The 22,085-nt window shown below is 37.9% G+C and overlaps 1 protein-coding gene across 1 annotated transcript; it reads left to right on the top strand.

The window, feature by feature from the left end:
- The first annotated feature begins 647 nt into the window (after positions 1-647).
- On the top strand, positions 648-21,497 carry LOC143741582 (uncharacterized). The gene is made up of 4 exons (XM_077233847.1): positions 648-730; positions 1,367-1,565; positions 17,011-18,469; positions 18,642-21,497. Exons 2-4 carry the CDS (start codon positions 1,394-1,396, stop codon positions 18,862-18,864), a joined length of 1,854 nt encoding a protein of 617 aa, XP_077089962.1. The 5' UTR covers positions 648-730; positions 1,367-1,393; the 3' UTR covers positions 18,865-21,497.
- Positions 21,498-22,085: the final 588 nt, after the last annotated feature.

The following is a 22,085-nucleotide window of genomic DNA, read 5'->3' as shown; positions in this document are numbered from 1 at the left end:
AGTAAGACATATAATATATAAAAGAAAATACTAAAGGCAAACCAAAAGGAGCAGGGAAAACACTATAACTTAGAAGATACATTTATTGTAAAAAGCAGAAGAGAGTAACAATAAAATAGTAGAATTCAATAAAGAGGCCCACAGCCCAAACAAAAGAAAGTAACAACAAAGTGGTATGATTCGCTGAAAAAAAACAAAAAAAAAACAATCAAGTGGTATTTTCCATCAGAAAGACCCAAGGCCCAAAATATATAACAAAACCAATCTAATGAAAATTAAATAGAAATGTAACTAACCTATAATAAAGAAAAAAAAACTTTACCTAACTACTCTTACCAAAAACACAGAATAAAAAGGTTTCAAACAGGCAGGTCTCCCCTACATTACTACCACATTCTAAACGTTGAAAGAGACACTTAAAGTACTTAGAAAACAGGTTAATATTTAGCTAAATGATTTGCATGGTTTTATATATTGGTAAATCACACAATACAAATAAAAAAAATAATATGTTTATTATTTAATGTATTACTATTTCTATTTCAATGCTGATATCTGGTATAAATGGTTTCTGCAGCCGAAAAAATCTCTCACTCTTTCATTAGTTACTACATTCACAGTAGCGTGTGAGCAATCTATGGTATGAACGCGACTTTTATTTTGGTATGGAGATGTGACGTAATAAGGCTGCGCCGCGATCATGCATATGTTGTGATTCGACTGAAGAAAGGTTAGTGGTTTTAAGATTTACGTTGTTTTAATCAATGCTAAATGTTTGGTCAAGTTTATCGTTTTTATACGTGATGCACAACGATTATTTATTATTGAATGTAATATTCTAAATCTTGATTTAACGATATTGAGATATTTTTTGTGAGTAAAGCGCATACACACATGATTCATGAGTAACAGAAAAGGTGCGTCTCATTTCTCTCCTTATGTAGTGAATGAATACATCATAAACACGAATTCCGTCACTGGCAAGTAGTGATAAAAAACTGAGCTTTTTGAAACTCCGACTCAATTGAACCAAATGCTTCCCAAAATGATTCACTGAGTCGAATCGCTCGAACCACCGCGCGCTGTCGAGACATGCTGGTCAAAACCAAACAGTGAAAATGTAACGATAAAACAAACAGTGTGTAATGACAATTTTAACAAACCAAATTTTGTAATTTAACTGTAATCTACAATTAAATACCAAATGTAAATAATATAGGCTATACATTTTGTTCCTTTATTAATTTGCAGCGCTAACTTTGAGTGTTTTTTGTTGTTTGACTAATCAGGCCATTAGCCATGTCAATTGGCCAATTCTTTGTCAATTGTTCTCATCTTAAATATGACAATATGTCCAAACACACAGAAAAACTCCTGCTGAGATCCACCTCAGATGGCGTTTATTAAAGAGGAGAGTGGAGAAATGAAGATTGAAGAAGTGAGCAGTGTGAAACAAGAAGATACTGAGGAACAAACAAAGATGATGTTAATTAAAGAAGAGAGTGAAGACATGAAGATTGAAGAAACATTCAGTGTGAAACGAGAAGAAACTGAGGAACAAACAGGTTGGTTTCATTCTCAAAGCTGAATTCAGTGATTTGATCTTTATTAAAATGTCCAGCTCTACAGAAATACATTTTATTTTTGTAGAATGTCATTCGAGTGTCCTAATTAAAGCGGTTTTAGTTAGCATGGAGTGGTTTGCTTCAAGTGGTCAGACATGTTGAGATCACACGACAGGGCAAATACTTATGCTGCCTTCTGAGAAGATCCTATTTTTTACGTAAAAGGTAACAATTTGTGTAACATTAAACCCAATATCAACTTCTGAATGGGAAACCATGAAGAACGTTCATTTCTACCACTGAATTATACAAAAGTATCTAAAAACATTTATTTTCCATAAAGCAAATTGTGAAATGTGAGTGATCAGCTTTACATCTGTTGTCAACAAGGGATTTTTTTTTCTCTTCTCATTGTCAAAATTGCTCATTGTATCAAACCAGTGTCTTGTAAAAATGACTTTACTTCTTTTAAAGGCACACTATGCAAGTTTCGCCACTAGAGGTCACTTAATTAGGACAATAACAAAGGCGTAGTTTGATGATGCCATGAATGAGCGTGGAATCATGGGAGTTGTTGTATTCACCACCTCAGCCGATGTAAAACAATCCGATGGGACTCAGGCAGAAATAACGTTCATGGATGATGAATTACTGTGGTATGAAGCAGAGCCGCTGGCACTCCTTTCGTTTCTTGTTTGTGCATATTTTACAATTAAAGTGATGTTTAATGTCCACCTCCTTCAGTGGTTGCTGGATCTCCTCCCTCTGCATTTTGATTGGTCGACAGATTCCCAACACTCATGCTGTTGCTCTATCGTTTGTGCATTGAGTAGTAACTAGAGATAGTTATTCTTTTGACAGAAAATAAACTTGCTGAAAACAAATTTATTTATTTAATAACGTTTTAAATTGTTAACACTGTAGTTTGTACATTGTGCACCGTTAATTAGGTATAGTGGTGGGGATAGGCCAAGTATTTTATTCTATTTTTTTTTCACTTGGAGAAACATTTGATGTTACTCCAAAACATAAACAAAAAAATTAATAAAGATTCTTACATTTCACCTTCCCTGATAAGCCTGTGTTTCCTTGATGCATGCAAGAATAAATATCTCTTAAAAAGTATATTCTTTGATTGGCTGATCCTTTACCCTTATTAATATACTTAGTATTTTAAGTATACTTCAAAGTAGGCACTTCTACTTTTATTTGAGTAATATTAAATCAAGTAGAAAAAATGTGTGTTTTTTCCACCAATGATTATTAGGGATGGGAATTGATACGATTTTATCAATATCAATGCCACTGACGATTCTGCTTATCGATCCGATTCTTTAACGATTCTCTTATCAATTTCTGATAGCACTGAGGAAAATAGTCATATGCTTTTTCAGCAAGAAAAAAGAAAGTGTTTTTATTTGTTTTATAGCTTACCCTTGAGTAAGCAAACTTTACTTTTTATGTAATAAATGGAACCTTATTGTAAAGTGTTACCGATTAGTTATACACTGATTTAGACGTCTGGTGAGTTCAGTGTCGGAAAGATCAGTCGTTTTAACCGTTCATTAAATTAATCGGTTCAACAAATGAGTCATTAGTTTGCAAATTGGACGTGTCATGCGCGTTGTGTGATTATCCCAGCAGTTAGGACATGGACATCCCACAAGATTTGTGTCGACAAAGAAAACATTTCATCACTGGATCGTTTTTTTCATTTACTTAAATGGTTGTTTTATGTCAGCTGAATATGCGGAATGCTTTTCAGAGAAGATAAGGTAACTTTTAGCACAATTCACACCCAGCGGTAATTCAGGAAAACAAAATCTCCACATGAAACTTTGGTCTTCCGACCTTTTAACATCGTGTCAATTTATTTTGGTTAATATGTGTGAGGGAGAGAGAGCAAGATAGCGCTTAGTGTGGAGATGGTGAAGTCTTGTTTACACTTTCGCCTGGCTCAGAAGTGAGAGAGTGCGCGCGCGGGGTCTCTCTCTCTCTCTCTCTCTCTCTCTCTCTCTCTCTCTCTGTGCGTATGTGCGAGCGAAGGTGAGAGTGTGGAGTGCGTGGTGAGTGCGAGCTGTGTTTGTGCCCGCTGTGGCTTCTTTTTCAAACTTCTATTTTTTATGTTGTAGGTGTTTTTGTTTGTGTGTGTTTTTGTTAAAATTGTATGTGTTGCGACTGGGTGATAAATTTGGTTTAGGGCGTTTTACGCCGGTGTTTTCGTACATCATGGCGGCTCCCACAGGTGGAGTTTTAGATTCCCTCACGCGTCGGCATGGAGTTAAAATCGTGGCGGCGGGAACTGCAGAGGAATGTAGTTTAGCTGTTGGAAATGTGATTGGGCATGCATGCGTTTTGGCTGCTTCAAAGATGAACAATGCAATTGTACTTTTTTTGAGCACAGTGGAAAAGGCAAATGAGGTAGTGGTAAAGGGCATTGAATTGCGGGGTTCATTTGCATCTGTACTCCCCCTGTCCACACCAGCTAAAAAGGTGACTTTGTCCAATGTTCCACCTTTTATCAAGGATGAAGTGTTGGTAAGAGAACTTTCGCGGTTTGGTAAACTTGTTTCACCTGTTAAGAAGATCGCTATTGCTAGCAAGTCTGAACTGTTGAAACATGTTGTTTCCTTTAGAAGATTTACTTACATGGTTTTAAACAATGGGAATGAACTTGATCTGAATTTGAAATTCAGAATAGATGATTTTGATTACACAGTATTTGTGTCGACTGACTCTATGAGGTGTTTTGGATGTGGAAAGACGGGTCATCAGATTCGTGCTTGTCCGACCGGTAACGTGAACGCGAATGTCAATAAACCGGGGCCTTCGGGTGTACAGCGTGAAGTGGTTCATTCTAAAGAGGCTGATAAATTAAGCTCTACTGATGTTGGGGTAAATCAGGAGCCTGCAGTCGAAATAAGAAATGGAAAAAATGTAATTGAAGAACAGGTCACTGAACAGTTAGATTCGGTGGAAAATGAGTCTAATGAGAACAGTGAGTCGGTTCCAGTGAGTCAGATGAACGATGCTGATTCTGCCGCTGAAAGTCCGAATAAGCAGGATAATGTTTTATTGATGGAAGTAGATCAAAGCTTGTTTAAAACACCCCTGAAAAGGAAGATGAGAAGCGATTGTATTGTTAATAAACAAGTAAGAAAAACAAAAGCACAGGCCAGTGAATCTGACCAGGGTGCTGGAAGTGAGAGTGACTCTTCTGATTCCACTGCTTCAATGTGTTCTCAGAGTGATTGGCCATGTCACGACTGCAGCACTGAAAAAATCAAGTCCTTTTTAAGAGTGACAAAAAATCTGAGAGGTGTACAAGTCGTTGATTACTTTCCAAATCTTAAAAGATTTGTTGAAGTGACTAAGAGTTCAATGACTGAAGGATGTTTCTTAGATAAAGAAGTGTATCGTCTTAAGAAATTTGTCACCAAAGTTCAAAATCAACTGACTAATGGCGATAATGAAGACTAATTTAATGATGCATGGGACCTGTCTCTTACTCAGCTTTTTATGGATAATCTTATTCCAAGCAATGGGTGAATTTCGCATTGCCTCATTAAATGTGAATGGAGCCAGAGATGTAAGGAAAAGATTGGAAATATATGAGGTAGTGAGACAGAAAAAAATTGATGTTTTTTTCATGCAAGAGACCCATAGTGATGATAGAAATGCTGTTGAATGGCTCAAAGAATGGAATGGTTCATCCTTTTTAAGCCATAATACTTCCCTCAGTGGTGGTGTTGGTATTTTATTTGATAAGAACTTTGTTCCCAGTTCATTTAAAATGGAGGAGATTATTAAAGGAAGAATTTTAAAAGTGATTGCGAACTTTGAGCATTCTGTATTTATTTTTATTTGTATTTATGCCCCAAGTCAACCAATACAAAGAATGTGTTTTTTAGATACTCTTTGTAAAACTTTGGAAGAGTGTAAAGGGGAAGAATACTTGTTTTTGGGGGGTGATTTTAATTGTGCTGTAAGCAGTTTAGACAGAAATCATATTGAGCCACATATGCCATCACGCAGGAGACTCATTCAAATGATTGAAACGCATGATTTGAGTGATGTTTGGAGAAATTTTAATAAAGATGTTAGACAATATACTTGGGTGCATGCTCGTGATAACTTGTTATCATTAGCAAGGTTAGACAAGTTATATGTTTTTAAACATCATCTTAATATTTTTAAAAGATGTTTTATTTCTCCGGTTGGTATCTCAGATCACAGTTTAATAGGATACGAAATCTCTATGAATTCTGTTAAACCAAATAGTGCATATTGGCATCTTAATACCACTCTTTTAGAAGATAGTCATTTCAAAGAAATTTTAGATTGTTTTTGGATTAATTTTAGAAGGGAAAAGAATGATTTTCAATCTTTAAAGAACTGGTGGGAGTTTGGAAAAGTTCGAATAAAACAACTGTGTCAACAATACACCCTGAATGTCACTAAAGAATTGACTAGATCTGTTCAGATTTTAGAAGCTGAAGTTTTAAGACTTCAAAGTTCAACACAAACTGGAAATCAAGACCTTATTGATGACTTTAAACATAAAAAATCTGCTTTATCGGATCTGTTGGGGTTAAAAGCACAAGGAGCATTAATAAGATCACGTTTTCAAAACTCAAATGAGATGGATGCTCCATCCAAATTTTTCTTTGGGTTAGAAAAGAAAAATGGGCAACGACGTTTTATTAACGTTTTACAATCTGAGAGTGGGATTTTACTTTCAGATCCAATTGAAATGCGTTTGAGAGCAGTTCGTTTTTATGAAAAGTTGTATAAAAATGAGTCCAAAGAAGATCAGTGTATAGAACAATCTTTTTTTAGAGATTTACCTCAGATTTCTGTAGAATCTAATGAGGATCTTAATAAACCCATAACTTTGGAAGAGTTGTATAAGAATCTTCAAAACATGGAATGTGGTCGAGTTCCTGGAATAGATGGACTTCCAATTGAGTTTTATAAGTCTTATTGGAGTATAATAGGTGAGGATTTATTGGAAGTTTTGAATATTAGTTTAACTGAAGGATGTCTACCTTTAAGCTGTCGAAGAGCAGTTCTCACTCTTTTACCAAAAAAAGGTGATTTAACTCAAATAACAAGTTGGCGACCTGTCTCTTTGTTGTGTTGTGATTATAAAATCCTTTCGAAGGTGTTAGCAACAAGACTTGGAAAGGTTTTAGAAGAGGTTATACATCCTGATCAGTCTTACTGCATCCCTGGCAGGTCAATATTCAATAATGTTTCTTTAGTTAGAGACATTTTTGAAGTAGTCAAAATATTTGGTTTAAATGCAGGCTTGATTTCCATCGATCAAGAGAAAGCTTTTGATCGTGTTGAACATGATTATTTATGGAAAGTTTTGAAAGCTTTCGGTTTTAATTCTATTTTTAGTGATAAAATCAAGACTTTGTATAATGACATTGAGGGTGTGTTGAAGTTTAATGGTGGCTTATGCGCTCCTTTTAAGGTTAAGCGTGGGATCAGACAAGGTTGTTCTTTGTCCGGAATGCTGTATGCACTGGCAATAGAACCTTTTTTAAATAAATTAAGAAAAGAGCTGATTGGTTTAGTAATTCCAAAATGTGATAATGCAATTAAGTTATCTGCGTATGCTGATGATATTGTTGTAATGATTGAAGGCCATAAAGACATACAAAGTTTAATAAGAATAGCCAATGATTTTGAATCTATTTCTTCTGCAAAAGTCAATTGGAAAAAAAGTGATGCAGTGTTGTTGGGAAAATGGAAAGAAAAAACGCCAGATCTACCAGGTGGTTTAATATGGAATAAAAATGGTTTTAAATATCTGGGGGTGCATCTGGGTGATGAAGTGACTGTGCAGAAGAACTGGGAAGGAGTGATTGAGAAGATAAAAGGACGGTTGGATAAGTGGAAGTGGCTGAAATCAACTATGTCTTATAGAGGAAGGGTGATTATAATAAATAATTTGGTTGCATCTTTTTTGTGGCATCGGTTGGCTTGTGTCGATCCACCAACTTATTTGTTGGCAAAGATACAATCAATTTTGGTCGATTTCTTTTGGGACAAATTACATTGGGTAATACAAAGCATTTTGTATTTACCAAAAGAGGAAGGTGGACAAGGGCTGGTCCATCTGCAAAGCAGAGTTGCTGCATTTCGGTTGAAGTTTTTGCAGAGTTTTTTGATAAGCTCAGAAAATGCAAGTTGGAGTACAGTAACCAGTCTCATTTTGAAATCTGTTAAAGAGATGAACCTCAGCAAATCCTTGTTTTTAATGGATCCTAAAAAGATTGACACTTCATGTTTACCAGTTTTCTATAAAAATCTTTTTAAAGTTTGGAGTTGTTTTAATGTAAAGAAGTCTGAAAATACAAACTCCTTATTTTGGTTGTTGGAAGAACCGCTGATATATGGTGCGAGACTGGATGTAATGAGCACAAGCAGCATATTTACTGAACTTCTTATTCAAGCTGGAATCACAACTTTAAAAGGACTTGTAACTTTGGTGGGAGCTGAACTTGCAGACGCTGAGGAAGTGACTGCTTGTTTGAAGATGAAATCTGTTCGAACAATGACTCAAATATTACAGAGGTTGCGATCTGTTCTTACATCTGAGGAGTCGAATACGCTCAAAGACTATTGTGAAGGACTTGTTTGTCCTAATGAGTTGGATTCCTTTCCTAAAGTTGTTATATCTCCCAGTTTAAATGATCATGTTGGAATCTTCTTACAATTGAAGAGTATGTGTTTAGTTTTTAATGATGTTAATGGAAAACAGCTATATAAGGCTTGTGTAAAGTTTTTCAACAAAAAAGGTTTACATCAAAAAATGGACACACCTTGGCGTGATGTTCTGAGGTTGGATGAAGGTGTTAGACCAGAGTGGAGAGCGTTATATAAGCCACCATTAACTAAAAAAACAGCTGACATTCATTGGAGGGTTTTACATGGAACTATCCCAGTCAATGCTTTCGTCTCTGTTTTAAATTCTGAATCAAGTCATGATTGTCCTTTTTGTTCAAACAGAGAGACTGTTTTCCACTGTTTTGCTTATTGTTTTAGGCTAAAGCCGTTGTTTGATAAGTTAAAAACAATTTTTAATTGTTTTAATGAAGTGTTTTCTGTGCAGACTTTTATTTGTGGTTTTAAGTATGTGAAAAGTAAAAGTGGTGAATGTCAGCTGTTGAACTTTGTACTTGGAAAAGCAAAAATGGCCATATACATTAGTAGGAGAAATCATATGGAACAAAAGAATGATAGTGATGTGGTACGAGTGTTTAAAGTAATGGTGAAGTCTAGAATTGTTGTTGATTTTCGATTTTATAAAGTAATGAATAACTTATTGAAGTTTGAATCTATATGGTGTTATAGAGAAGCCTTGTGCTCAGTTGTAAACGGAGAGTTGTGTTTTGCTTTAAGTTCGTAAAAATTGATTAACTGTGAAAAAATGTTTTAATGGTTGGTATTTTTTATTGTAATAAAAGTAATTTTGAAAAATCAAAAAAAATCTCTCTCTCTCTCTCTCTCTCTCTCTCTGTGCTCGTTCTTTCAGTTAAACATGCGCCCTGTCACAAGCACAGCAGTTCATCTACATTACTCACCGGTCAAATAAGACTTTGGCGGGACAAAAATGCACTTTGGCGGGTGCTAAAAAAATTTCAATGCAGGAAAAACCCTCTTATTGCAAACAGGAAACAGCATAATTTGTCTCGTTTAGTAAAACGAGTAAAAAAAAAAAGAAGTATGTGTTCTGAGTTTGTCATTTCACAGAAAAATGTGTTATTAGCTACCCAGCCAAATTTGAATGATAAAGAAAGCCGGCAAGTACATAAAATAAGCTATCAAAATCTTGAAAAAATGATCAGTAGTCTCTGGTCTCAAACGCTGGGGGCGTGTCCACTGGCTGCGCTGAAACCACGCCCACTCGTGGTAAAGCTGCTGTTGCCACACTCAACTGTCACCCGCTACAGCCGGAAAGGATGCTCCTAGCAGCTTATTAGGTTAATTAACGTTATAACATAAGCACACAAACTTACAGTCATTGGTGGGCACGCACTACCGATGATGGCACCAGCTGTCGGCGCGACGGGAGGATGAAGGCCAAGGCAGGAGATAGTTGGTTCGGCCCCATTCACCAGTAACAGCGGATTATCAGTGAATCCCAGTTGTCTCCGACGAAAGTTTATAAAACTATCCCGTGTAAAATGATCACTACAGAGGCAGGTTTTGGTGGTGATCCTCAGCTCTCTATCAAGGTGGCTCTTCACAAAATTAATCCACCTCTTCTTGATGTGATCGCTTTTAGGAAATTTAAATAAGGACACCGATCTGTTTCGTACATGATCGCATCCAGGTAGTACGCATTTCCGTGACGAAGACATAACTAGCAAACTGTAAGCTGTAGTAACTATAATAGTACTGACAGTAACTCGCGATTGAGCGGCAAACTGATGCGAATGTGCTCTATTTATATTGTTAGTGGAGAAGCAAGCCTCAGTGGCTCTAGTGCGTCATCAAGTAGGGGCGGGGCCAGGAGCTCACGGCTCCAGTGTGTCATCGAGCCCCATTTTAGACCCGCCCAAAAAAGGGGGGCTTAACTGATTATTTTTGTAAGTTCCCCACTTCTTCCTCGACCTAAATATACTATGGGTTAGCAAGGAAAGGAAATATTTCAATGTTGATTATTTTTGTAATGTTTTAATTCATCATTGAAAGCAAAACAGTCCATGGCAACAACCAACAATGCATACCTGGAGTGGAGCGTTGGTATATCTCCACATTGCCTACAAGTTTCCAGTCTGTACATCTTTTAGTACTCTGCCTTGTAGGATGTGGAGAAAAGTCCAATTTGTGACAACTGTACACATGAGAATTTTTTTTTTTTTTTTAAATCACACACATTCAAAAATATACAAGGCCAGATATCATTAACCAGCCAATCAAGCAAAAATCTGCTGAATTTCTTAAGATATTTATTAAAATATGTACCTTTTAAAAAAGGTATGCAAAAACTACTAGGAATCACTGATGAATAGTTCACGCTATTGCCTGAGTCAAGATCTTATGAGCTTAAGTTCATGAGTAGCTATTAGATTGTGTGACTTCCTTGCATGGCAACTCTGACTGCACAGTGTTATCTGACTGACAACAGTCCACATGTTCGCTTACCCTAGCTATAAACATATGAACATACCAGCAGTATTTTTCAAAGCTAATTAGTTTAGCTAACTAGATAGGCCACCTCTGCAGAGTTATACACGTGTGCGCTAACGTTAGATGTTATCTGGTTTGCGCTATTTTAACGACCCACCGTTAATGGATAGCGGACTAGTAAAATATGTCTTGGCATTATCAAAAGTATCACTGTCAAAACTTTAACATATATTTAACTGTGTTCATTACTTATAGGGGCGCACTAAATTATGTATCTGTCTTGACTATATTATTAATCAAATGTAGACTTACATTGATAAGAGCAAACGTTGGCGACCACGGGCTGCAACCTACCAATATGCTGGTTAATCTGGTGGGGGCAAAGTATTATATAGTGGGAGGCGTTGGATCTGGATCCAACCCCGCCCCCTGGATCTTGTGTTCTGCAGTGAGGACCATCTCACCTCACTGCGTTTGATCACTTAAATTCACTAATTCATTCTATTAAAATGTCCACAAGTGCTGAATTACCACTCATACAGGTCACTTTATTCAACAAATTAAAGTTGTGGGTAACACAGTGTTGTTTTAACTGGTCAAAACAGTCATACTAAAATACATTTGAGTGTGTTGAAAGTTATGTTTACATTACTCTTTGCGTTCGCTCGTGGCTGCTAGGAGACACTTCTTGCACATTGCAGGAATCTAGATTGATAATAGAATACCATATTAATAAAAGCTGGATGACTTGTTGCTAAATGGCATGCAGTTAATTTTAAAATATATTGTGTGGTGAAGAAATTACTGTTCCTACAAATAGAGCTATGTTTGCCACTTGACAAAATAGTGTTGTCTTTAAGGCATTATAAAAACATTACTCGCAGTAAATCAACTACAAGTCTACATAAGATTCAAACAATAAGACAATGCTGAGCTATATAGCAATGATTAGTTTTCTGTCGATAAATGAATTCTGTCGTTTTTAAATAGTTGCTCACCTGTCTAATAAAACTAAAAGGTCTTTGGCTTTTTCTATGGGAATAAAACGGGGTTACGTAGATATGATGTTATTGACAGGCGACGCTATGACACGGGCCATTACACTGCTTAAAATAGCTGATTTCTCTTGATTTAAAGGGGTGGTAAAAAACATTTTTTCGAAGGCTTGATTGTGTTTGTGGGGTGCACTGTAACGTGTTCATGCTTTGTTTTTTAAAAATTTCATTATTTTTCATATGTTTTACCTTTATTCTACACTGCTCTGCCCCTCCTTGTAAAAACGGTCTGAGGGTTTCCTGGTTCTCTGAAGCCAGTCCCTCAAAACTACGCAATGGGCTCAGATTGATTAGCTGGCCCAGTGTGTTGTGATTCGCTAACCGTCTAGAGCACGTTCTCCGGAAACGTCACGCCCCGTACCTTAACCGGTAGCCTAGTTTGTGCTTTGGTGTATTAGGCCGGTGACACACTGGGTGCATGGCGTAAGCGTGGCGTTTCTGTTGCGTGTCAGCTGCCTGTGTCTTTGCACACCAGAAACGTGTCTGACGCAGCGCTGCTGACACAGATCAGCCTTGTTCCACATATGGGAGAGAGTTGTGGAAGCCCTATATAGCCTACTTCATGTTAAGCTTAAATATAAGTCCTACTGATAAAGACACTGTCAGCAGTATTGACAGCAAAATAGACTACAGAATATTTCGTTCTGTATTGACAGGTGCAATATTTGAGAATTGATAATGATTTATTTATTTTTAAATTATATTTATATCTGAATTTGTCAAAACCTAGACTTTCAACCATCAAAATGTAATTTATTAATATGTATTCGTGTACAAAATAACATATAACATCTTTTCCTATTCTATTTTGCCTGGAACGCTTGCGTGTCGCGTGAAAAATAGGCGTCGGTTCTATTTCTAGCATGCACGCACGCCTGAGCAGTCTGTCACGCAGGCAGTCTGCAAGCTCTAACCTGTTAACGAAATAAAAACGGACACGCCACGCAGCCGGTGTGTCAACCGGCCTTATAAACAATGAAACATTAGTGAAGATGATCAAGCAGAACCTGTTCAAGAACGGCTGTTAAACTACGTTTCAGAAAGGTTTGTTTTTTGTTGTTCTCTCATTACTTTTTAGATGCGCTGTTATTTAATTGTACTAATTATAGAATTACAAAAAAATAAGCTTCATAAACAAGAATTTCATATAATCGTTCTAACAAATTATACTACAGCCCTCAAAGGGATTTTTTTGAGTAAAGACTGCAGATCTATAGTGATCGTTACTGACTGTATGGCACCGTTACTTTTGTATTTTTAGAACGATTGTAGCCAAATATCTGTCGCCAGAACTATTAACCCAAAACGAACACTAAACATCGGCTTCCAAATAAAACACAGAACCATGTTTAGCATGCCTTTAGATAAACAAGCATGTAGATAAACATAAAAGCTCTAATCAAGGAATAATTTACACTAATTCTAAGTTCGCTGTTGAGATTAAAAAAAAAGTTTGTAACGTTAGGTGTTTGTCGGATAACGTTAAGTAGCCTATGAATGAGCATTTAACAAACCAGCAGAGCCAAACAGCGTTGTCATTTGTTTACTTACTTGCTACAACGTACAATTAAAAATACGAACTATTTCAGGAAAACACAATGACGAAAAATAAATCATACTTACAGATTGTGGCCCCGTAAACAACAGCTTCTGTTCTTAAAGTTGGAACTGCTCCCTCTTTCAGAACAAGCCAATGTGCGAATCATGCATTGAGCTCGCGAAGATTGTGAAAGCTTTCCTCCGTAACGTGCCGCACAGAGAGCGAGATTTGGGTCATAATTATGAGGGACCGAGTTAAAAATAAATTTGAACCATTGATCCCTAACTCCATCGTCCCTATGGAAAGCTGAACAAAGTGGACCTGCAACCGGGATGAAAATAACAGCAGCGTTTTGACGACGTTGCGACAACTCCTCTCCAAAACAGCAATATAAAATGGCCTCGCCCCGTTTAAGTATTCTCGGAGGAGGGATTTATGTAAATAATGGGATATGCTGACGTCAGCAGACCCGGAGGAATGTCGTGTAGTCCAAAACCGGTCGTTTGCTGTAGTCCTTAGAAATTGAATTTTTTAAAAGCAAATATCTCCCTTTGCTTTTAACTTTGAGCGCTGTAACTTTGCAGATGTTGTTTATGCTCAAAAAGCAACATTACACACTAGCTAAAGTTAGGAAAGTGAAATCGTGTTTTACCACCCCTTTAAACATTGTTGAAAACATTTAGGATAATGTAAGTACACATGTCAATAAAATATCGTCGCTGTCGGGCGAAAACCTCATATCTCCATATTTCGTAATCTTTATTTTTTCCATAAATCATTGCTATTAGTCCCCCTTTACGTTTGTTTGTGGGTTTTACAAATATGTAATCAATGAAATTATTAAAAAGAGCTTGTGACTAAACCGCATAACTCCATTGGATCCTCAAGCTGTCGACAAAACCTTGTAGCTCTACCCCCCGCCCCATTTTGAATTGAAGTGCCACGAACAGCAGCGCTGAAGGTAAGCAGTGATCTTTCTTCTAAGGTAAATCTGTTTTAGAGTTCAAAGAGTTGTGTATGCTAGTGTTGTGACTAAATTATCAGACTAAAGTTCCAGCCTATGGTTCGTTTTATCGTTACTTAAAGGCCCACTGAAGTGCCTTGGACCGCGCAGCTTTGTATGATGCGTTGAAGTAATTTCACTGAAAAAGGAAGCTAAGGTGGGACATATTGAACGGCTCCTCTCCCTTTCAAATAGCCAGTAGCGTTTAATATACCTCTCAGACTGCAAGTCGTACTTGACAGCACCATGGAAGCGAATCCGAGCGCTCATGATACGTTGGATTCAATACTAGAGGTGTGAATTAATTCTAGCCATTTCAGTCTTAACCAACGTACAGTTGGAAAACGGAATAAAACTCGAGCGTTTGAGCAACCGAACACACATCTCCAACCCATATTGCTCCGTGACGTGTGAACGTTGCTTTGGCCAGGTTGTTTTCATAGAATAGGGGTACATGCACTTCAGATTCTAGAGAGAATTTGATTGGACAGAAGATGTGATGAGAAGCTGAAGTCATTTTAGCAGAAGTGAGAGACTGTAAGTTTTGAAAGCTTATATCTCCTAAATGCAAATTTTGTCATTTTGCAACACACCAGCCATAACCTTAAGGCTAACATATTCATACTAAAAGCTAACAAACATTTTTTTATTTTATTTCAGGGGGCATTTAAGATTGTCATCAGCAGAAGTAACATTTTGTTATAGTGTTGATGTTAGAAAAATATCAGATTACAGTAGGGCTGGGTATTGTTAGAAATTTCACAATTCGATTAGATTTTGATTAGATTTCGCTTCGATATTGATTTATTAGCTTCGATATCGATTCAATAATTAGTAAATACACAAGTAATTAAGTACCTGAGTATATTTTTAAATAATGTGTGCAGTATTACCAATGTTTAAGAACAAATTGACCCCAGCATGTTTCCTGTCATGGTTTATTTAGCAGAACAAACTGTACAATATTGTACATGTGTTGAATACAAACCACAACTGTAACAAACAGGTGCTTTATTAACACACCTCTAAAGTGCATGTAACTGTAATCGAAAGTATATTTCTTTCTTCCTATACATTCAAGTTATAAAAAAAATTGTAAACAAACACAAAATGTGCATACTCATAAAAAAATGCGCTTCGTGAGGCACACGCGCTCACATTCGCACACACACGCAAGGACTCGCTCCCTTCCTCTCTGTTGTGCTCGCGCTACGCGGTTTGGAGCTCGCAAGCTCTAGATTTCGGGAGATTTGAACTAATTTGCAGACATCAGGGAGCCGCTATCAATATGTGGGAGACTCCCGGAGACGTATTTTTATTCTTATCATTTAGGGGGGCTTAGGAACATTTTGGGGTAGCTTCAGCCCCCCTAAAATAGGCCTAACGACGTCCCTGGTTGGTGGTGCAGGTTTGAACGGAGTGCAGCTACTGTCCGTCATCTTGCTGTTTTGGTAAAGCGCGTCTTGTACAACGCTGAACGCTCTCACCAGAGTGTTGCCCACAGCGCCACCACTGGCCGGTGGGCTGAATCGATTCATAGGATTTGATGAATCGATATTGAATTGAGAAACAAATAAGTGCAATGCATTGATGAATCGATATTTTTACCCACCCCTAGATTACAGGACTGTTATCTGTTTAGCTAGATAATTAAATTCTTGCTTAACCCTTTGCTTTCTCACTGGTTTGGTTAGAGCATTCAGTGCATCACGTGATCAACTGCTAAATTCAAATGTGCTTCCGCATTTTGGCTGGCGCTGAGCCAGAGACGGACACGCTTAATTTAGAAGCTTGTCACATATCAGAACGATTCAGTGTTCACTGTCCACTTACTTTCATGTATTTTGGGAAAAGTGATGAATTTAAATGTTGTAAAACCATCAGATCTGGTTCTCTTAATTGCGGAGCAAACTAACATGGCGGCGTGTTATAGACCAACTAACATGATCATTGTAACGCAGTTCGTTGTTATGGGGAGGGGGAGGCGGGAACCGGTGAACATTTAACACACTTTAATAGCGTAAAATCAATAAACAACAAAATGAAAGTAAAGGCAGCAGCCCCTCACGGACGACTGCCGCCAAACATAAAACGCAACATGAAGTCAAGGCCTGGTCCACTCTCGTCCTTCACTGTCGTCACTCCTCCTTTTTTGCTTCTGCTCCTCGGTGAGAGATACGAGACCGGTCCTTCGCGCAGATGTCATTCATCAATCACGCCCCCATTCTCTCACGGCCTCGTCCTGCTTGCCACAATCATTATGAATGATGAAACACATTTACTTAAAAGTATTTGAGAATAAGAATATCAGGCATGTCAGTTGATGACACAGTTAACAAGTTTGTGAATATTTGAATAAAAATGTCACGATTTTTTTTTCATCTATTAGACGATGCTATTGTGGCTGCGGTCTGTCTTGTGACAAGCATGATGCGTCGCAAAGTAGAGAGTAAGAACAAAAAAGAGGGTGAGGTTATCCCAGCTCAGAAAAAGATAATGAGGAAATGACATTGGGGAGTGTAGAGAGAGAGGAATTTAAAATGGAAGCACGTACAGTGAACAATATCTTAATGTTTCATGAGTTCAATAGGAATTGATATTTCACTGTATAATGAGTGGTAATTAGTGTTGAATGGATAGATGGGCATATTTCACAGCAGAATACACACTAATGTTTTTGTTGTTGTATTTTTTAAGATTCCTGTGATGACACTGAGAATGATACCATTGGAGGAAGAAAGAGGAAGGGTAAAAGTCAATGGAAGTGTGTGCAGAAAAGGAGAAGAATGATGGGACAAACCTATGTTGGGATGAGCAGGAAAGGAGTGGTTAACATGGAGCCCCGGGTGATGGGACCTAGATGCCAGTCGGTTGCATGTGTGAAATCCTCCAAGCTTCACTGCAGTACAATTGGAGAAGCAGACAGGGAGAGCATTTTTAAATGTTTTTGGGAGAACATGAACTGGGAAGAGAAAAAAATGTATGTTCGTGGCTTGGTAGATGTCATCCCTGTAAAAAGGAGAAGGGGGTCTGACAATTCAAGAAGGTCATCTACTCTTATTTTCTTTTTAAAAGTTGATGGACAGAGAAGGAGGGTGTGCAAGAGTTTGTTTTTGGCAACACTTGGAATAGGCGCATGGTCTGCCCTTAACTGGGTGCAAGACACAGGAAATACACAGCAGAATGCAGCATCATGCCACAGACATGAGGCTTATGAGTTCATGAAGAGTTTTCTACAGGATCTCCCTAAGGTGCCTTCCCACTTCTGTAGGTCGTCAACATCAAAACAGTACCTGGAGCCTGTCTTTCAGTCCATGTTGAACCTGTATAAAGTCTACCATCGTGCTGCTGAGGAAAAGATGCTGAGACCCTTCTCAAGGCAGATGCTCTCAGAAGAATTTAAGCAGCAGAACCTGAGTCTTTACCATCCAAAGAAGGACCAGTGTAACACTTGCTGCTCCTTCAAGGCTGGTAACTTGCCAGACAATGAGTGGCAGATTCACTTTCTTAAAAAGGAAGAGGCCTGTGCAGAAAAATTGCAGGACAAAAATATGAGTGACAAGACCATGGTTGTCTGCATGGATCTGCAAGCCCTCCTCCTCTGTCCCAGATTGAACGTGTCGGCTCTTTACTATAAGGCAAAACTCGCCGTCCACAACTTTACAATTTATGACATGTCTACAGACAACACTACTTGCTATGTCTGGCATGAAGGTGAGGGAGCTCTGTCTGCCAGTGAGTTTGCATCCTGTGCCGTGGATTACCTCTCAGAGCATAAGGAGCATGAAAAGTACATTTTGTGGACTGATGGGTGTGAGGACCGAACCCGCAATTCTGTGCTCGCCAATGCTCTTCTGAAGTTTTCCACAGAAAAGAAGAAGGTAGTCATTCAGAAGTTCCTGGAGAAGGGCCATACAGAGATGGAATGTGACTCAGTGCACAGTGTCATCGAGAGACGTCTGAGAAACCAGGAAATTTATGTCCCAGCTCAATACGTTGCTCTGATAAAGACAGGGCGGTCCAAGCCCAACCTCTATGAAGTCAAATATGTGGACCATAACTTCTTCCAAGACTTCACCAAACTGAGCCTCTGCAAATCTATCCACCCAGGGATCAAACTCGGTGACCCATCTGTCCATGATATCAGTGCAATCAGGTACTGTAACTATCAAACTAAAATCATCTTAGATCATGATGTTGCATTTATTTGCTGTTAAATCTGTAATGTAAAATTTAGTTTTTGAAAAACAGTTAACATACAAAACAAATTATAATGATAATAATGGTGGTGTTCAAACTGTCAAATCTTTCTTTTTTTACATTATTAGGTACAACATTAATGGCACGATGGACTTCAAGATCCAGCACTCGGCTGATTGGACTCCATTTTCAAAGCAGCAACTACAACACACCACCTCAGCCTCACCTGCAGTCACTCCCCTCTATACAGAGAGCCTAAAGATAAGGGAGATGAAATACAGACATCTCCAAGACCTCAAGGAGGTCATACCAAAAGACTTCCATAGCTTTTATGACAATCTAAGACACTAGGAAACGCAAGCACACACACACAATACACAAAATGGTCTAGATACATTTTTCATGTTTACTGTTTGGTAGTTATTGTTATTACAGCATCACTTAAAAACAATATTATTATACTGACATATTAACATTCCTGAACACAAATGGCACTAAATATTAATTGAACAAAGCAATATCAAAGGGGTCATATGATGGTTCTAAAAAGAACATTATTTTGCATATTTGGTTTAATGCAATGTTTATGTGGTTTTAGGTTAAAAAAAGTAATTATTTTACACATACTGTACATTTATTGTTGCTCCTCTGTGCCCCGGCTTTCTGAAAGGCGTACATTTTTTACAAAGCTCATTGTTCTGAAAAGCGCGGTGTGCTCTGATTGGCCAGCGATCCAGTGCATTGTGATTGGTCCGAAAACCTTAAGCGTGTGACGGAAATATTTGGAACATCGGCTCCCAAAGCAATAATGACAGGTGATAATGTCGGTACTACCGTATCAATTCGAGCCGGAATCTGATCCGGAAAATGCAGATGACCAAGCTGATTGATCAACTTCGCCAGCGCGACTGGACCGGATCTTATCAGATTGGTAAGGTTTTATTTCATTGAGGACGTAATTACTGATTATAATGAATTCTACTGTCTTTTTATGTGTCGCGCTGTGCTACGGGGATAGAACAAAATGTAATCATAAAACCATGTCTGCATTTGTGATCGTAGAAACGACAAGCAAGCGCTACTCTATACTGCTCAACTTGCGTTTGAATATTCGGTAGCAAATTCTTAAAATATGAAAACATACTTGTCTCCAGACTGATCTCATGAAATGGCGTATGTATGACACGCCAATTCGTATTTCCATTTTTGGCGTGCTATCAACACGCATAATCGCTTTTCAGCGTGTTTATCAACGCCTTTGACTTAACGTTATATTACTGTATTATGTATATAGTATAGATATATGACCTACCCCAACCCCGTCCCTAAACCTACCCGTCACTGGGGTTAATACCATTTATGAGTGTTCTCCTACCATCCTAGGAAAAAAAATATCGCTCCACAGATGTAGATATAGATTTTGCTTCGTTTCGCTCGGACATTTAACGGCGTACACATACACGCGGAATAACTCGGACATTTAATGGCGTAGACATACACGCAAAAGATTTCGGCGTGGACATTCACGCGGATAGCTCAAAATGCGTATAGATAACACGCCACTTGACTTGAAAGTGGCGTGTATGTTTACGCAAAGTCATGATGTCATGTTGTTGTCTCATACATGTCTGTCAGTCAGAAGTGCCAGAATGTACTTGCAAAGCCCCACTTTTTAGAATCAGCCTTTGTGTACAGCCGACTTTGTACTCTCACAGGTTCTGGAAACAGTCCTCCGAAAAATTTCGGTTGTACTGTTCCGAAACAGTGTTGTAAATAAAGCTTATGCACTGTTTTATAATTGTGTTCTCTTTTGGAAGGCCAAACAAAAACACAGTGTCTCCACGATATGGCGGTGCTGGCGGCAACAATAATACAGCAAGAATAAAAGTTACGCCTTCTTTCTTTGCGTATACATTTGAAACTCTGCCCCCTCATACTGACGTAGATTTGTGGGGGAGTGTTTCAACTAAGCGTTTTAGGAAGACGTGGCTGAGCCTTAAGCTTTACAAAGAATATCTCTGTGGGTTTGAGACTTTGAGCTTTGTAACTGCAGATCTTATATATGCACAAACAGCTACATAACACACTAAAGAAAAAGGGAAACAAGAAATCGCATCATATGACCCCTTTAAAGTCATGTCAACACCTGCTCACTAATGAAATTTAAAAAAATTCCTACTAAAACATCTTAAGAGTTACTACCGTCTACATTTGTTTTCTTTTAAAGAGCTTTGGTGAGCAATTAAAACAGCCAGTAACTTTAATACATAATAGATGTTTTAAATCAAACTGTATGTGTCTTTCAATTGAAAGACACAAATTGTGCACTAAAGGAAAGATCTGTTGTGACTTTTACATCTTCTGTCAAGCTCCGTTGTAAATGTAGCATGTTAAGTTGATCTAGGAAGAGTGTTTCGTCTCCGGAACTCCATGCAGAAGCAACATGTGGATATTCTTCACTCATAAATGCGCTCATCAACCCGATCACGTTTAGCGTTCAAGTCAAGTCATCTTTAATTTATATAGCGCTTTCAACAATATAGATTGTTACAAAGCAGCTTTACAGAGATAATAGGAAATTAAAGTAACGGAGATTGTTTTGGCTTTACAGCAGCTCTAGAATAAAGTTATTGTCCAGCTAAAGTTAGTTTTGATTGATTCACTTCCGTCGCAACGATCATTAGTTATTAACTTAGGGGCCGCTAACACGACACCGTTCTAACAGAAAACCTTTAATGCAATCCCGCCGCTCATTTGCACAAAACGGTGCCTGGTGGCTCGAGAACGCAAACCATGAAATGGGTTCCAAGGTACAAGCCTTGAAAAATGTATAATACACAATTTTTTATCGTTCATTTAAACACTACATTCAGATTCATCAATCGGAATGAATTCAGTCCGATTGAAACAAAACTTGTGCATGTAAACGTAGCCAATGTGCAATGTACTTCATCTGTACAGCAATGAAATCGTTGAAATTTAAACTCTCCTCAGGTTTATTTTTTTATTTTTTATTTATGCAATCAAATACTTACAGGTGACTGATGCAACAAAAAACACCAAGGCCACATACATAAACACACAAAACATACATAACAGCAGTGTGTGTGTGTGTGTGTGTGTGTGTGTGTGTGTGTGTGTGTGTGTGTGTGTGTGTGTGTGTGTGTGTGTGTGTGTGTGTGTGTGTGTGCGCAAATTTAACTGGGTGTGTGAGTGGAAATATCTTAACGGAGGAACATCTTACAGATACAACTGATGTAATGACCATTAAGGCCCCACTTTATATTAAGTGGTTTTACACTTGAAACATTGAAACTAATAATTTGATACAACAGACTTGTGTAAATACATGTTTTTACATTGTACTTATATTTTAAAAATACCTGCATGTACTAACAACTGTAATTAATGTATGTAATTACATTTATAATTACACTGTTGACCCTTCCGTTACACTTTAACCCACCCTTAAACCTACCCATACCACCACACCTTACCCTAACCTTACCCGTATCACACCTTGATAGCAGCACAAGTGTTTTACAATACCACACAAGTACATAGTACATATT

The sequence above is a fragment of the Siphateles boraxobius genome, unplaced genomic scaffold (assembly GCF_051911475.1).
Source record: "Siphateles boraxobius isolate OS27281-9 unplaced genomic scaffold, OSU_SipBor_1 19, whole genome shotgun sequence".
NCBI lineage: Eukaryota > Metazoa > Chordata > Actinopteri > Cypriniformes > Leuciscidae > Siphateles > Siphateles boraxobius.
This window is presented reverse-complemented; position numbering and strand designations above follow the sequence as displayed.

What these genes read in the sequence shown, in the direction of transcription:
- LOC143741582 (XM_077233847.1), top strand. Translation starts at nt 1,394, where the DNA reads ATGGCGTTTATTAAAGAGGAGAGTGGAGAAATGAAGATTGAAGAAGTG. An exon ending in AGAAACTGAGGAACAAACAG is followed by an intron (nt 1,566 to 17,010) that starts GTTGGTTTCATT and finishes GTATTTTTTAAG; the next exon opens with ATTCCTGTGATGACACTGAG. An exon ending in CATGATATCAGTGCAATCAG is followed by an intron (nt 18,470 to 18,641) that starts GTACTGTAACTA and finishes TTACATTATTAG; the next exon opens with GTACAACATTAATGGCACGA.